This window comes from Coniosporium apollinis (genome assembly GCF_000281105.1).
Source record: "Coniosporium apollinis CBS 100218 chromosome Unknown supercont1.31, whole genome shotgun sequence".
Lineage (NCBI taxonomy): Eukaryota > Fungi > Ascomycota > Dothideomycetes > Coniosporium > Coniosporium apollinis.
In genome coordinates, this window is record NW_006913293.1 from 159,423 (window position 1) to 175,402 (window position 15,980).

Genomic DNA, 15,980 nt, shown 5'->3' on the forward strand with positions numbered 1-15,980 from the left:
AGGCGTTGGTGGCAAGCTTCTAGCATATAGAGACATCCCGAGGAGCTTTCTGCGGCGTGCTGATGATCTGAGACACTGATTTGGGACGATTTTGGTGTATCAACCCCTTCCTCTTCATGCGCTATCTATTCCCACAAAGAGATATTCACGAATTATCCCGGTGCTGCAATGGTCTAGACCCACGGTAGCAAGAAACAAAGCCCACCCCACGGTGCTTATATATGCGTCAGCTTCTCCCTCATTCTCATCACGATTACGGCGCAGGACTCCCTGCCTACACACCCGGCCACATTATCCCCCAACTTCCTAACTCCCCAACTCCACTCTCCTCTCCAACACATGCCTCGCCTCCGCCTCCGATAACCTCTCCACCCCAAACTCCTCCAACACCTCCCTCGCACTCTCATTGTTCGCAAACAGCCGTCTCTCCACCTCCCAGAGCCCCAGCCTCCTCTCCCTCTCCCCGGCCTCCTCTCCCTCCTCCTCCTCCCCGTCTTGCATCCCCCCCGCCTGCCCCCTACTAGCCCTCAGCCCTACTAACCCTACCGCCTCCCCCATCCGCCTCATCCCTCTTTCCGCAACCCCGGTCCCGCAGACATTGTCGATGGCAGCGCACAGCGCCGCGAAATCAGCAGCCAGCTGCGCCGCGCCCGCCGCGCTGAACCGATGCCGCATCAGCACGCCGTCCCAGAGCGCCTCATCGAGCGCGCGACACAGGGCCCGCGTGATCCGCAGCAGCGGCGCGCGCGCCAGGGCGTGCGAGAGGAAATGCAGCGACGCGGCCAGATACGACAGCGCCGGGTCGAGTTCCGCGGACGTGCTGCTCACGGCCGCAGTAGTGGCGCTGATGCTGCCCCTCCTGGCGCCCCCGCTCCCGCTCCCGCCTTCGCTGGCAGAGCTGGCAGCGGCGGCGGCGGTGACGGGCACAGCGCTCCACGGATTTGCCCGCTGGTACCCTCGCAGCGCGGCGCGCAGGTCGTAGATTAAAGTGTCGGTGATGATGGCTTCGGAGCGGATGCGGAGGCGCGAGTAGGCGGCTGCGGTTTCGTCGAAGAGCGCGCCGTTTGTGGTAGTGCCGACGGCGGGAGAGGTGCTGGTGGCGATGTCGGAGAGGGAGAGGGCGCCCGCGATGGGGGTGGAGGTGCGGGTTGTGGGGGTGGTGGTGGAGGGGGGGCGGGAGACGCGCTGTTGGAGCTCGGTCCAGAGGTCGAGGAAGAACTGGGTGGGGTGGTTAGTCGGGGGTTGGGTGGGGGTGTGAAGGGGGCTAAGGGTGCTGGTTCAGGGGATCAAATGGGGATTGTGTTGATGTGCGTAACTGGGTACAGGCAGGAACTTGCGAGGAGAACTCACGATGTCGTCGCTCCAGTCCCGCATGGCCTTTTCAAGATACTCCGCGCTGCCGTATACTCTACACAGTCGATCCAAACCAGCAACACCCTGAAGAGAAGCCTGTTCTTCTTGACTGATGCCCTGGACCCTCCGGCCAATCGAAGAGGTCAAGGTGAGATAAGCCTCAAGCCCCGAGTGCAGCCGCTCGTGGAACCTGTCAAAAATCGATATCTGGATATCGATCAAGAAGCGAAGTTTCTGCGAAAAGGACGACAGCGGTCTATATCTATCCGTGATAGTTTCGAGCAAGTCGTTGACCCGTATCGCCGCTTTGCTCGGCTTCGTAGCATCCGGGTCCACGCTGTCATAGTCCAGCTCACCGGCCGAAGGGTCGTCGATGATGCTCTGGTAGCGCGAGAGGGCAAACTCCTTCTCTACTTGCAGCCAGCGCCCGAACCAGTCTTTCTGGACTAGCACTTCCCAGGCGATGCCTTTCCAGCCTTCCACGCCGGAGCCGCCGCTGTAGCGCCATTCATCTCGGATGGCGGTGTCGAAACTCATGATCTCTTGGATCAGGTGGCTCAGGAGCTGCGGCTGGCTTGCGACCTGAGGGAGCATGGAGAAAACCTTGGCACGGAGCATTGGTAGGAGTGCTGTGATGAGCGCAGATGTTGCGTCGATGTATGCAGGGTTCATGCCCAGATCTGAGCCCCGGAAGTGACGCAGCAGTATAGGCTGCAAGTTGTCGACCATGAAGTCGTTATACTGGCTTAGGAGATCCGCAACATACGAGAGGAAGTATTCAGGCTTGTCGAGGCGGTTTGTAGGCCGGTCGCCCTCGAAGTGGAAGCGGAACCTCATCTCAAGTGGTTGCACCAGGACTTCGAGGGGGAGCAGCACGGCTGGCGCTTTGTTCTTATCTTTCGTCGTTGCCGCGCTTTCCAGGGCCTCTAACTCGGGCTTCTGCAGGTCCAGGAGCTTACCAGTGCTCTTTTCCCAATCTTGCTGCAGGTTTGGCGGTATAGTGGCGTCTGCTCTAGGCCAGTATATCTTCTTTAGGAGCTGCTCTAGTTCTGCAGAGAACGCGTCCTTGATTTGCCTATGGAGGTTCTCGGTTGTCTTTGATATGTGATCCAAAAGATGCGGTGCCGCTCCCTCTGCTGCATCCGCTAAAGGCGCGAGGCTTGCCGTGAGTTTACGGAGCTGCCTATATTGTTCCATGGCTGCTTCAGGTGATGTCTGTAGGCGAGTGCGGCCTTCGGAGTTGATCTTCTCCACCTCCTGCAATAGCTCCATATACCCGCTCGCAATGTCTAGCCGGCGCAGCTTGTCCATGCTAGATTCAAATTTCCCAACAGCATCGTCGCTTGTGTCTGATTGCGCGATGATTTTCAGTCGACGGTCAATGTCTTGCTGCTTCTTTGCGAATTCTCGAGCAGCACGCTGAGACGATGATGCATACTCGCTGTACGAGCCCTTTGCCGTCTGAAGGTCCAGACGGGCATCTTCGAGCTGCTTCTGGAGGAGCTCGTGTCGGTCACGGACACCAGCCAGCAAGGAGTCAACAGACTCAAGATCGGCAAGTGTCTGGAGCTTATCGTCGAGATAGTCTCCCACCCGCACATCCCTATCTTCGGGCTGTTGCATCTTCTGCGGCCTGGCAGACGAGTTAGTTGGGACCATAACGGAAGGCCTTTAACGGGTCGACGAAGGTCAATGATCGAGGGAAGCTTAAAATACATCATAACATCTGTTGGAAACACAAGCGGGCAGACATGTGACCAATCCTAGTCAGGGGTTGTTTGAGGACGAAATAAGATATGGTGTCTGGAAAAACAGTACGAAGCTTCTGGCAGTCCGCTGCTAGACGTAACGGTGCCCATCACGACCAGGCACCCGTGCCCAAGTATCACGATGCTGAGCACGTGTTTTCCACATTTTGATTAGGCGGGGATACGTTACGGCTGTTTGACAACAACAAAGTCACACTAAACCAAGTTGAACATGCCATGCCGGGCTAGATGACAGCTCGGCTACACGTGCGCCACAAAAGCAACATGACGGATGCAGACGTTCAATGAAAGGCAGTGGCACTCACATCTGCTGCTGCGCGAGCGACGGTGTCAGCGAGTGTGTGTTGATGTTGGATGTCGGCGCGGAAGGCTTGCCAGCAATGCCGCGTGCGTGGCTTGTCGCTTCCCGATCGTGCAGGGGCTATCTAAAAAGTCCGTTGCCGCATCTCCCCTGCTGGCTTAGTCGACGCTACATTCACGATTGAGCTAGGCTCAGGATCGTGTTACGGGCGAGCGGTAAGACCGGCTTCATGCTGCAGAAAGCGTTAGACGTTCAGCAGCTTGGGTCTCCAGTACACTGATCACCCGAGGCGCCGTCGACATATGAACCGTGTTTCAGTGGTCCAGCTTGATGCCGACGAGGAGCTTCTTTGTGTGCGGCGACGCGTTTTCGATGCAACCTTGGTGAGCTAAAGGAAAAAGGCGTCCGATGCGACTTGGCGGGCGATAGAGTTGCCGCACGCCAACGCCTCGACAAGCCGCCGGATCGAGCCACTTTTTTATCTGGTAAAGAGCAGAAATCAAGAATGCAACCCGGCCGTCACCTGCCCTTTTCGCTGCAGACTTGAACCCAAGCCTCGCTCTCTTTGGCCAGCCGCCCACGTTTTTCCGTGTGCTTTTTTCGATCCACTCACGACTCGTGGCCGAGATTAAAGATCTGATCTAACCCACCCGGGACAGTGGATGAGCCTTGCCTCACACACGTCAGCCAGCCCGCAAACCCTGCCCTACTCAAAGCTTGCTGTCCCACGTCGTACTCCGTCACCGCGAGCCTCGCACGACTTGCCAGACGTCGAAAGTAGCAGCATCAATACAACGACATCAACGCAGCCTCGAAGAAACTCCCAGAGGTCGCAGGCGAGTCCCATAGCTACGCCGCAGCCATGCCGAAGGAAAACAAGAAGCGTGGCCGGCGCGAGGAGCTGAAGAAGCGAAAACGGGATCACGGCGACGAAGGACACACGAACAAAAGACGCAAGTCCTCAGGTGCTGTCGAGGCGGAGGAGTACATCTCGCTCGGCCAAAATGGCGATGTCGGACTCACCTCCGGACCCGGCGAAATGCCATTCTATGGCATGCTCGACGAGGAAGAGCAGGAATACTTCAAGCGGGCCGACGAGATGCTCGAGCTGAACCAGTTCAACGACGACGAGGAGAAGGTCTTGTTCCTTACCAGCGTCTACCGCGAGGCTGAAGGCAAGGAGCTCAAGATGGCTAACAGCCAGTCATGCTCGAGGCTGATGGAGCGACTTATAATGCTGTCGTCGCCTGATCAGCTTAAGGCTCTTCTCCAGAAGTTCAGCGGGCAGTGAGTGTTCTGTGTTCTCTATGCTCGGCCAAGCTGACATCGACCAAGCTTCCTCCACCTCGTCCAACACCGATTCGCCTCACACTGCTGCGAAACACTGTTCATCCGGTCAGCACCCATAGTCACACGAGAGCTAGTAGCACCACCAGAGGAGGACAAGGGCGATCCGCAAGGCGTCTACGTGTCCATGGAGAACCTCTTCCTCTACGCTATCAACGAGCTCGAAGGCAACCTCGGGTACTTGATGACGGACAGGTTCGCATCCCATACCCTACGGGTTCTTCTCGTTGTACTGTCCGGACAACCTCTTGAGCACTCTGCAACAAAGACACTGCTGCAAAGCAAACGAAAAGAAAGGATAGCTGTCAACGGCGCTGAGAAGACCAACGAGTTCAGGCTTGAGAAACGCGCGGTGCCCGAATCTTTCCTGGCCGCATTGGAGAAGATCATCAGAGAAAGCGTATCAGGACTAGACACGACGTATCTCCGCGCTCTTGCTACTCATCCGACGGGCAACCCTACTCTACAACTACTGCTTCAGCTCGAGCTGACCCAGTTCGGCAAGCAGAGAGCCAAGGATGAGGCTTCGATCATTCGAAAGCTGCTGCCCGATGATCCCGTCGTGGAAGGCACAGAGAGCGCTTCTTTCATCAACGGCTTGGTGTACGATGCCGTCGGGTCACGGTTGCTGGAAACTATTATCGAATACGCGCCGGGAAAATTGTTCAAGGCACTGTATAAGGAGTTCTTCAGGGAGCGCATCGGCAGCCTAGCGCGAAACGAAATTGCTGGATACGTCGTCTCCAAGCTTCTAGAAAGGCTCAGCAAAGAAGATTTGGCGGAAGCAGCGAATCTCATCCTGCCACAGCTCCAGAGCCTGGTCGAAAGAAGTAGGGTAGCTGTTATCAAAACGCTCATCGAGCGTTGTGCAGCGAGGGGCGTCGATACAACCGCCATTGCGGAGCAGCTCGAACAAGCGTACGGCGGTCCGAACGGATTTGAAATTGCAAGACTACTCAAACTAGGCGAAGCTACAACAGAAAATGGCCTCCACCCCCCCTCCGAGAGCACCGCCGCATCCACCCACCCCGAAAAGCGGCACGGCTCTCTACTTGCACAAGCCATGATCGCCGTCCCGGGTCCTCTCAGCGAGCTCATATTCGAATCACTCGCCCGGCTCGGCACGCCTCTAGCGCTCAAAGTGGCAAAAGACCCGACTGCCTCCCGCACGCTGCAAGCAGCCCTCACTTCGCCGAACGCAAGCATCATCTTCCGGCGCAAAATGATCCAGCAATTCTACGGGCACATCGCCGAGATGGCGCTGGATCCCTCCGCATCCCACATCATCGACTCCATCTGGGACGGCACGCACGGGCTGGCCTTCATCCGCGAGCGCATCGCCGAGGAGCTGGCGGAGAATGAGGCTTCCCTGCGTGAATCTTTCGTTGGGCGGGCGGTGTGGCGGAATTGGAAGATGGATCTCTACAAGCGGAGGAGAGGCGACTGGGTCACGGAATCGAGAGTTAGCGCGGGGAACGATGGGTTCCAGCCGTTTCCGGAGGGCATCACAGGCAATCAGAACCTGGAGAAGAAGTCAGGGATTGAGTTCGCCAGGCAGCGGCACGCGGCTGCCAAGGCGAGCAAGGGCAAGGGGAAGGCACACGACAAGCACAAGGGCCCGGCGCCTGTCGCTGGTGGTGCCGCGGCGCAGCCAAGGTGACACGGCAGACTTCACAGCTCACAAAAGGGTGGTACAAGATCTGCGCTGCAATCTGACTTGTCGCGTGCGAGGAGCGGGGAAGTGCTCGCTTGGTTGCAGGCGGTGGGCTGCGGCAGATCGCGGATCTAAGATTTAGTCTCCGGCGCTAAGCGAATGGAGGCGCAATGCTGTCATCACGTCGAGAATACCATCATCAGTTTTTTTCGGTCTGCTCGATCTGAGTCTTGCACGAATCTTGGCTGTGTGTTGCTGGTGCTGTTGCTGTTGCTTGTTTCTTCCTGTTCTTCTTACCATGGCCTCGAATTCGCTACCAAACAGGTCCGGCAACCCTTCCGATCCGCCGCTCAGTCGCGCCGACGACGTCTCAGAGCTCCTCGATGCAATCAAAGAGCTCATCGTCCCCTTTATTCGAGCCGCCGACGAGGACGCAGCCGCGCTGCAGACAGGGCATGGGCTGGTGGTGAAGGGCGGAGGACCGAGGACGGCATTGGTGGAATACCATCCTCCCCACAAACTGGGGCCTCTGCTGGACCTCAATCTCTCAGACGAGGGGAAGGGCAAGGAAGGGTTGCTGGAGATAATCCAGAAGATACTGCAGTTCTCGGTCAACACGTGGACGCAAGGGTTTATGGACAAGCTGTACTCGTCTACAGATGCTGTACGTAGAAATTATGCACCTTCAATACTAAAATCCATACTCTTCTTCTGCCTCTCATTGCCGTCCATCATATCCGCGCAACCCACCCCGATCCCGACCTCAGCTCCCCTATCCTAAACCTACCCCTCCAAGCACCCCAAAGCTAAATCGTCCTTCTTCCCCAGGTCGGCCTCGCATCCGAGCTCCTCCTCGCAGCCCTCAACACAAACGTCCATGTCTACCAGGTCTCCCCCGCCCTAACCCTCATCGAAAAACACACGACCCGCGCCCTCGCCTCCCTCTACGGCTTCCACGGCCCCCACGCAGGCGGCATCAGCCAGCCCGGCGGCTCGGCCTCCAACAGCACCGCCATCGTCATCGCGCGGAACACGCTATATCCAGAGACCAAGCATGACGGGCTCGGGGGCCGGAGATTCGTGCTCTTCACGTCCGCGCACGGCCACTACAGCGTCGAGAAAGCGGCGCAGATGTTCGGCTTCGGCGCTTCGGCGGTCAAGGCCGTGGCCGTCGACGCGGCCGGGCGCATGGATGCCTCGGCGCTTGAAGCCGCGGTCAAGAAAGCGAAGAGGGATGGCGAGACGCCCTTCTTCGTCAACGCCACGGCCGGCACCACCGTGCTGGGCTCCTTCGACCCGATCGACGCGCTCGCGGACGTGTGCCGCGACCACAACCTCTGGCTCCACGTCGACGGCTCGTGGGGCGGGCCGGTGGTCTTTAACAAAGAACTGAGAAGGGAGCGACTAAAGGGCGTGCAGCGCGCGGACAGCGTGGCCGTGACGCCGCACAAGATGCTCGGCGTGCCGATGACGTGTTCGTTCCTGCTCGGCGCCGACATCAGGAAGTTCTGGAGGGCGACCACGCTGCCCGCGGGCTATTTATTCCACAACGTCGAGGACAGCGAGCAGGATCTGCCGGGCGTGGATGGGGACAGCAACGGCGCACATGGCAGCGGCAGCGTGAAAGAAGTCTTCGACCTCGCCGATCTGACGCCCCAGTGCGGCCGTCGCGGGGATGCGCTCAAGTTCTTCCTTAGCTGGACGTTCCATGGCAGCGACGGGTATAGCGACATGCTGGACCGCGCTTTCGCCTCCGCGTCGTACCTGTTCGGCCTCCTTGACTCCCATGAGGATTTCGTGCTCGTGTCTAAAGCCCCGCTGCCGTGCTGCCAGGTGTGCTTCTACTACGCGCCGGATGGGAAGCTGGATGAAAGGGATGCGGAGAATAGTAGACGCACGCAGGAAATTGCGAGGAGGTTGGTTAGGAGGGGGTTCATGGTTGATTATGCGCCGGGGGAGAGGGGAAAGTTTTTTAGGGTCGTTGTTAATAGAGAGACGAGGAGGGGGACGCTGGAGGGGCTGGTGAAGGCGATTGAGGCCGTGGGCGGGGAGGTCGTAGGAAAGGCGTAATGGGGTTGTGTGTAGCTTGGTCGTGTACAGCTTTGGCGTGTTTATAGGCTGTTGGAGGGGATTCATGTGTGTATAGACGGCTGTCTAGAGGTGTATAGAGCGGGTAGGTGGGGATCTTATTCATAATGCAGGGGTGACTTTGTTCATAAGATTCACGAGGCGCGAGAAGCAAGAAATACAGATGTACCGTATGTTCAGTATCATTACCATCTACATACTCATACAACTATTACCCCTAGCCCCTACAACCTCCATGGGTATCATCCAGCCATCCTCCAGCAGCGAGCGCAGCTGCAACAAGCAAGCAAACAAGCGAGATGTGTCTGCGCATCCATGGCCATGCAGCTAGCCAGCAAACATCCAAAGCTCTACTCAAGGGGTATCTTCGACATAAGAGATGTACGGCCGTAGCAAACGAAGCGAAGCAAGTCATGCGAGGGACGGAAGTAGCCCGAGACGCCCAGCCAGCAAGGTCTAAGCGAAAGGACGGAAATAGCGACAAGGACGAAACGCTTGAACGCAGCAAGGAAGCAAAAAGAGCAAAGCGTGTATGCTGAACAACCCGAGAGAGCGATTATGGGGATGTAGTATGGTGGAGAGAGAGGTACGCAGAGCAATCATGCGCTCAAGAGCGAAACCTATGGTGTAACTCAACTGCCAAAGTCCTTGATCAGGCCCGACAGGAGCATGCAGAACGTGGCGTGCAGCTCGACGAAGAAATCGTCCTTGCCAACAATCTCGGCCAGCCCTTTCGCGCGCATGACCTCACGGCTCACACGCGGATAGCCATCTGGATCAACCTTCTTGGCGGAGAGGAAGGACGACACGGGCGTGATGGTGCGCGTTGTTGGCGAGCTGTGGGTGGACGAGAGGCCCTTCTTCTCCGGCGACATACGGCTGCTCATGTTGGGCATGGTGGAAGCCGAACAGCTGAGCGGTGGTGTGCTGCGCTCGCTAGTGCTCGGCCGTGAAGAGGAGGCGCTCGATTCGCGCTCGAGAACCCTATCGGCCATGGCGATGATCTTGCTCGCGACGGACTCGAAGATCTCGGTCACCTTCACCATTGCTTTGCCGATGCGCCAGCTATCGCGCCCGCCGAGGGCGATGAGCGCGTACGTGCGCAGCTTGCCTCTGGCGCGTGGGTCGGGCAAGCGGAAAATGTACGCAATGGTGTAACCGGCTACGGGGTCGCCAAATACCAAAGGGCCAGATGGTGAGCCCCGCGGAAGCATCTCGCAGGATAGTGTCCGAATGCAGGAGCGGCGGAGGAGAGAATACGCAGATGCGGAGGTGGGTTGTCTCGTGGTGATGTAGGTCAAAGTGTGCGTATGTGGGGTTTGGGAAACGAAGAGCGGTGAAGGAGGTGACGACGTGGTTGTGCTGGGCGGTGAAGGAGGAAAGGTGGATGACTGCAGCGACTGTTCGATGTCTACCGCGTCGGCAACACCATCGCTGTCGTTATCGGATTCCGTCTCCCTGTTGTGAGCGACAACAGCTTGAGACGTCCGCAGCACTGGGCTTCCGTTCCTGGTGCGCCCGTCTTTTGACGGGCTCCCTGGCGCCCCGGCTGGAAGCCTATCGCTGACATTACGCGGCACTAGAAACGCGCAGTTCCCGCACGAGTCCGCGTCGTCTTCAAAGGTTTTGCTGAAACGCTTGTAAACCTCCCTCTCCCCAGGAAAGCTGGGAAAGCTGGGAAAGCTGGGAAAGTAGGGGTTGTGGCTGCCCTGTTTCGGGCTGGTAGGCGGCGTCTCGAAGGGCGAGGAGAGAGGTGGTACTTGAGATGGGAACTTGGCGTCCCAGGGCGCGTCAAAGGACGAGTACGAGGAGTTGGGGGGGTCGTCAGAAGGAGGGGTGTCGCATGTTCGGCAGGTGAGACACGTTGCGGCGGAGGTCTGGGTGCAGAGGATCGAGGTCGGGCCGTGCAGCTCGCAGAAGTGAGCGAGCGAGATCTGAGTTCAAGCGCGATTAGCGACCATTATCTCCAAATACATGTAAGGCGTTCGCCGCGCCATCCGTCGACCGCACGCGTGTCAAGCGCCGCAGGGCAGAAGACGCATCTCCGGGGCCGTGGCTTGGACAGATGGGGCAGGGAGTCGCGTGCGTTGTCTTACAATCCAGTCCATCTTCCTGCTTTGTTTCAAACTCGTCGCACCGGGTCCATGGCTTGCGCTTCGCCGGTTCCAACTCCGCAGGTGATGGTGGGGGTGTACGAGCTCAGCTGACTCTGCCGCTTTGCTGAAAGCGACTCCCGCGCAGGAAGTGGCCAGCTGGAGCGAGATAGACGCGCGGGAGGGTGTATCAGGTGGTGAGAGTGTCGCGGGGTGGGTGGACTAGCAGGACAGTGATCGCCAGGTGCTGCTCTTCAAATAGAGCGCGGGCGTTGATGGCGATATTGGACGCGGCTTGGGAACTGCTGGCAAAAGGTGGTTCCCGAGGCTAGCAGCGGCATTTCACGGTCCAGGCAAGACAGGACACGGACAAATGCGATACATGAAGTTCAGACGGCGCTGCCCTCGTCGCCGGAGGGCGTCCCTGAAGTATGTACTCATGCCGGCAGCGCGAGGTACATGGTGGTAATGGGCACGGCAGTAGAGAGGGAGGCACTTTTGGGGGCATGCATGCTGATCGGGCAAAGCGCATCTCGATGCCGTGGGCACGGAGCACCAAACGTAATTCACCGCCTTCAGATTACTGAGTAAAGCTTATCGGACGCGTGCCATTGGCCAGCTGTGAGCAGGACCGTGCGCAAACCTCAAGCCATCCCGGGCTGTTGTCCGCCTTCCGCTCATCTTCCGCCGTTCTTCTGCTCCTCAAGAGGCTTAGCACCCTCTATCCAGCTCTTCCCTTCCCGTCGCACCATGGGACGCCGCACACGCTGCTGGCTGAGACTCTGCGACGTGAGGAGAGGGTGCTCGCTATCTCCAGTGTGAGCGCTCACATGCTGATAGATAGCGAGAGCTTCATTGCGATGCGCACACAGTTACGAACGCAGAGTAACGCAAAACTACGAAGGCATTACATCGTAAACACCGTCAATGGCTCTCTTGATCGGCAGCTTGGCCGGCATCAACGGCCGTCCTCAGCACCTCAATTAGTTAGGGCTTGACAAGTCTCAGATCGCTTCATCACTACGCTCCTCGCAGGCGAGAGTCGCCTACGGCGAAAAGGTGGCCTCGCTGGCGCTCGCATCGCTTCGCGAAAGAAGGCCTCGCCGATGCTCCTGACTGCTAGCTGAAACGTCATGATTCCACTCGTCGCTAATAGCGCCCAGCTTCCAAACCGTCATTTCCGTCCGGAGCGCTTTGGAAGAGCTGCCGCTGCTCCAGCGCCTTATCAGCTCCAGCTGCACGAAGCCTGGATGCGGTGTCACGCGCGTGTTTGGACATGCGGTGCCATCGTGGGCGGCCACGGCCCCGGAGCTGCTGTGAGAGATGAGCGCATCGCTGGGAGCTCCTGACGATCTGTTCATCAGTCCTCCGATGTTCGACGCCAAAGGGCGACATCTCGGCCGAGGCTCGGGGGCGCAACTCTGGATACTACTACCTTAGACCATAAAGACTCCAGTATTGTATCTCTCTCTCTCTCCACTGCTCGCGCGAGCACCTGCTGCATTGACAATGTCTACTTTAATATACCAAGGCGCTAACGCGGAGAGAGCGTGGGCTCTTGCTTGCGCCACAACGTGTTGAGAACCCACAGAGGGTCCCAGCACGGGCCAAGCTTGACCTTCCAGGGGAAAGCGCTCCACATCGCCCACAGAAGGGGCCACAACTTCACGTAATCTTCAACAACCTCTGAGCAAACCAAACTGCAAGGCTCAAGATTGCACCATCGACCCTCATGCGCGACATTGCTGGGACGGAAGTATCCGACGCTTGTTGCCCTGGCATTGAAAGGGCAATAACAACTTCGACACGCCGCCGGCCAACAACTCCAAGCTCAGTCGAACAGACCATGTGTCTAGACGCGCGTCTCCAACTTCATGTGAAAGCAACCTCGGCAGCCACCACGTATGCACCTAAGGTTCTGGTTAGTCCTGCGTGCTGGCTTGCCTCGAGCGACTTATACCGGAAATGATGGTTCGGAATATTGGATCCGACCCGTTGCTTGTCGTCAGTATCGACTCGGCATCATCCATCCGAGTCGGAGCCATCTCCTACTTCATCTTCGCCATCAGATTCATCATCATCGATATCGGTCGTTCGTGGTTGGGGCGGCGATGCGTAGCGCCTGGTATCAAACCCCACCAACCCGCTAATGAAATCTCGAAGTCCAAGGGCTGGGTCCTCGGCAGCTTCGTCTTCCTCGATCAGGTTTTCTGCCATTAGCACATCCTGCGCCGCAGCCCTCCATATATCCTGTGGCAAAGGGATCGCAATCTGAGTGACTGATATGCGGTCGAGCGGAATGAGAGGCGACTCGACGCAAATCTTTGTCCAGTTCTCCCTCCATTTCGTTGTCTCGTGGGGCGAGACACTTTTGACGAACGCGACCTGAGCTTTCCTTCGTTCGTTGTATGAGCTTTGCGACCAGATCTTCTCGACCTGCCCCAGGCCTCCGAGAAGCAGGACAGTGCCAATCTCTTCGGGAGACGCTGGCTTGCCAATCCATCCCCTCATGAGCTTCTCCACCGGACTTGCATAGGACGGCGGCCGTAGCTTCTGCTCGAATGCTTGGAACAAGAAGTAGCACATACGGTGACACTCCAGAACATGTCTGGGGTCGTATTTGGTCAGAATCCCTTTCTGTAGGGGTTTGAGGTACTCCATATTAGAACAAGCATAGAGACGAAATCCGTGCTTTGGGTCCGATTCCGCCACGCATTTCTGCAGCAACAGCTTCCGGTATTCCTTGAGAAAATGTCCAATAGTGAAGAGCAGCGGAACAGACTTCTCGTACATCCTTTCCCATGCCGGTTGAAACTTCTCCCGTTTACGCACCGTGTCTCGCAGCAGTATCTTCCTCGCCACGAAGTCGGCTACATTTCTCGCGAGCTTGCAGGCTATGGCTTGCTGGCGTTGGACCTCCAATATGTACTGGAGCTTGGCTTCGCCGAGTGTAGGCGGTGGATAGAGCGACCTCTCCAATCGATTGAGTTCATGCTTCGTCCAACTTCGCACAATGTCCGATTGACAAGCTGCCACCATGCTCCAACAGGCATGTGAGGTGAGACGAAGCGCCAGGAGATCGACGAATACTAGCTCGCAAAGAATCTGCGCCTGGAGCTCGTATGGGAGGGCAAGTAGCCGGCCGAAAAATGCGGCATTCCTACGTATGCTGTCAGCGCGGATTCCCTTCTCCCAAGAAGCTAAGTCTGGTGTAGGCTTGAGCTCAGCCTACAGCCAACAAGTAGCACTTACTGCTGACTCTGCCCTTGTTCCCTGTTATCTTTCTCGTCCCCTTTGACATCCTTCTGCTTGCCCAGCCGAAAGGGCAGCTTGCTAGGCATTCCGCTGGTCCTCGCGACGATGCTCGGTCGCTTGCGCTGGCTGACGTCTTCACTCCCCGAGCGCGAAGCTTCTCCAGCCGCCATCGACGCCGACGCAGCAGGCGCACTGCCGCGCCTAAGCTTCCCCAGAAACCGTGCTCCCGACATCTTCCACACCTGCAACACGATCTCTCCCAAGCTCTTCTTGACGGCTTCGCTCTTGTCCGAATCTCAAAGGGAAAGCGCGTGCGAGCGTGGTCTAATAACCTAATCCTCGCCTGTCCGCACCGGAGAGATCTCCCTTGCCCATCTGGGCAGTTCCACACATGAGCGTTGTCGTTCGGTGACATTCGTCCGAGAAGCTTGGAAGCCGTGGACTCGTCTGGCCCCGGCGGAACGGTCCAAAGGGTGACCCGAAAAAATGACGGCCACGCAAGATCACCGAAGACGCCCCGCCTCATAGTAATCTACCTTTGCTCGCAGTGGTGTTTCCGCACCCAAATTTATATGAAATAGCTTACGCACTTGACTATGCTTAGCAAGGATATAATAGCGTTGACTTTGACATAAATAGGTCTATATAATAGTGGTCTTGAGTGTTGGTGAATTTAATATAGTTTTTGCGTGGCCGCGAATATTTCGGGTAGCCCTTGGTCGAGGATGGCCGGCTCTGAAAGTTGCTGCAGGGCGCCTCAATCGATAAGGCGCGGGGCGGAATTGCCCCACACCTCCGGAGACTCTTCCGCCCGTTTCTTCAACTTCATGTTTCCATCTCAGCTTTGAGATTGATGATGGCGACCTGATCTTTCTCTGCTTGCAGGCGCACAAAGGAAATTGAGAAGTTTCCGGCTTCGGGGGCGCTCATTGCGCACCGGGCGCAGCTTTGCGAGACGGGAGTCCCGAAAAAGCGCTCCATAAAATGCCGTCCAGCTCTTGTATCCGTAGCTCACTGACATGTGAGACAAGTCCTCCATGCAGCATGTCGTCGCGATAAGAATTGACGCTAGACTCCTTTGACCGGTGCTAGCCAGGTTTTCTGGTACGACTGTCGAACAAAGCGCCTTAAGTCTGCCCAGGTGCCGTCGCGTCTCCTAAGTGAATCTTACTCTGCACAAATCCCTTGCAACCCCCCCATCCCCCCAGCCCCTCAAATCCAACGATACTCCCACCGCCCAGACCGCGAAAATGAACAACCAGGGAAACACAGGAGGGCCGTCCGGCGGTAAGGACGACTTCCTCGACAAGGGTAAGCTTCTTACTCCCCATCCCCCCGCCCATTCCCCATTCCAATCTACATCTTCGGCACGTCGTCCACAGCCACGGCCACTCTGGTCGCCCTGATCCACAGCTAATTAGTTCTACTCGCAGGCCTCACCGCCGTGCAGAAAAAGTACGGCGGAGCGAAGTTCAGCGATCCGAACAAGAACAAGGCCACGAACGAGAAGATTGTAAGTTTTGATCCCTGCTGGGGCACTGTTGTCTCCTCGACCGTTGTTCGACCCCCTTCAGCCCACTCCTACCTCACCCCGCTCTAGCAGAGAGGCATTCGTGGCTGATGCATATCTGCGTGAAATCTAGACGGACAAGGCCCGCAGCATGTTCGAGAAGACGACGGGGATGAAGGTTCCGAAATGGTTGTCGAACTAAGGGGTAGGCGGATCGATGTTGGGTTGCGCGTGACGGCTGGCGGACGTGTAAGATGGGACTATGACCCTCAAACAGAAATGAATGAACGGTAGCAACACGAGTCTATACCCAACTGCCCAGCTGGCCGCGTTCGATGGCTATGTGGTCAGCATGGTGGCTTTCCTGTGTTACAAACAATGCTCTTCGCAATTGGCTCAGAATACTGCGAAGTCGCGGTAGTCGCGCTTTTGATCATCTAACTTTTGGTCCAGCAGCCTAACATACCTCGATGCCGCCTGCAGACTACCAGTCAGATGCGGTCAGGTGGTGTAGCATGTGGGACAAAGCCCTTGTGCAGCATACAGTTACGGACGTTAGAGTCTTCGAGCCAGGCAGGTTTTGAGTTAAGACGCTGAACAGTCTTCGCAG

The 15,980-nt window shown here is 57.3% G+C and overlaps 6 protein-coding genes across 6 annotated transcripts; 3 read left to right on the top strand and 3 right to left on the bottom strand.

Moving 5' to 3' along the window:
- Nucleotides 1-306: 306 nt before the first annotated feature.
- W97_06105 (uncharacterized protein) lies at nt 307-3,012 on the bottom strand (the record flags this gene model as incomplete). The annotated part of the gene is made up of 3 exons (XM_007784116.1): nt 307-859; nt 938-1,218; nt 1,351-3,012. The coding sequence occupies 3 exons, from the start codon at nt 3,010-3,012 to the stop codon at nt 307-309; spliced, it is 2,496 nt and encodes an 831-aa protein (XP_007782306.1).
- A 1,273-nt stretch (nt 3,013-4,285) lies between these two features.
- Nucleotides 4,286-6,430, top strand: W97_06106 (uncharacterized protein; the record flags this gene model as incomplete). The annotated part of the gene is made up of 2 exons (XM_007784117.1): nt 4,286-4,710; nt 4,759-6,430. 2 exons carry the CDS (start codon nt 4,286-4,288, stop codon nt 6,428-6,430), a joined length of 2,097 nt encoding a protein of 698 aa, XP_007782307.1.
- Nucleotides 6,431-6,722: 292 nt separating this feature from the next.
- Nucleotides 6,723-8,494, top strand: W97_06107 (uncharacterized protein; the record flags this gene model as incomplete). The annotated part of the gene is made up of 2 exons (XM_007784118.1): nt 6,723-7,088; nt 7,253-8,494. The coding sequence occupies 2 exons, from the start codon at nt 6,723-6,725 to the stop codon at nt 8,492-8,494; spliced, it is 1,608 nt and encodes a 535-aa protein (XP_007782308.1).
- A 650-nt stretch (nt 8,495-9,144) lies between these two features.
- Nucleotides 9,145-10,620, bottom strand: W97_06108 (uncharacterized protein; the record flags this gene model as incomplete). Its single annotated transcript, XM_007784119.1, has 2 exons — nt 9,145-10,446; nt 10,609-10,620. 2 exons carry the CDS (start codon nt 10,618-10,620, stop codon nt 9,145-9,147), a joined length of 1,314 nt encoding a protein of 437 aa, XP_007782309.1.
- Nucleotides 10,621-12,627: 2,007 nt separating this feature from the next.
- Nucleotides 12,628-13,946, bottom strand: W97_06109 (uncharacterized protein; the record flags this gene model as incomplete). Its single annotated transcript, XM_007784120.1, has 2 exons — nt 12,628-13,765; nt 13,858-13,946. The coding sequence occupies 2 exons, from the start codon at nt 13,944-13,946 to the stop codon at nt 12,628-12,630; spliced, it is 1,227 nt and encodes a 408-aa protein (XP_007782310.1).
- Nucleotides 13,947-15,110: 1,164 nt separating this feature from the next.
- On the top strand, nt 15,111-15,572 carry W97_06110 (uncharacterized protein; the record flags this gene model as incomplete). The annotated part of the gene is made up of 3 exons (XM_007784121.1): nt 15,111-15,171; nt 15,294-15,373; nt 15,504-15,572. 3 exons carry the CDS (start codon nt 15,111-15,113, stop codon nt 15,570-15,572), a joined length of 210 nt encoding a protein of 69 aa, XP_007782311.1.
- Nucleotides 15,573-15,980: the final 408 nt, after the last annotated feature.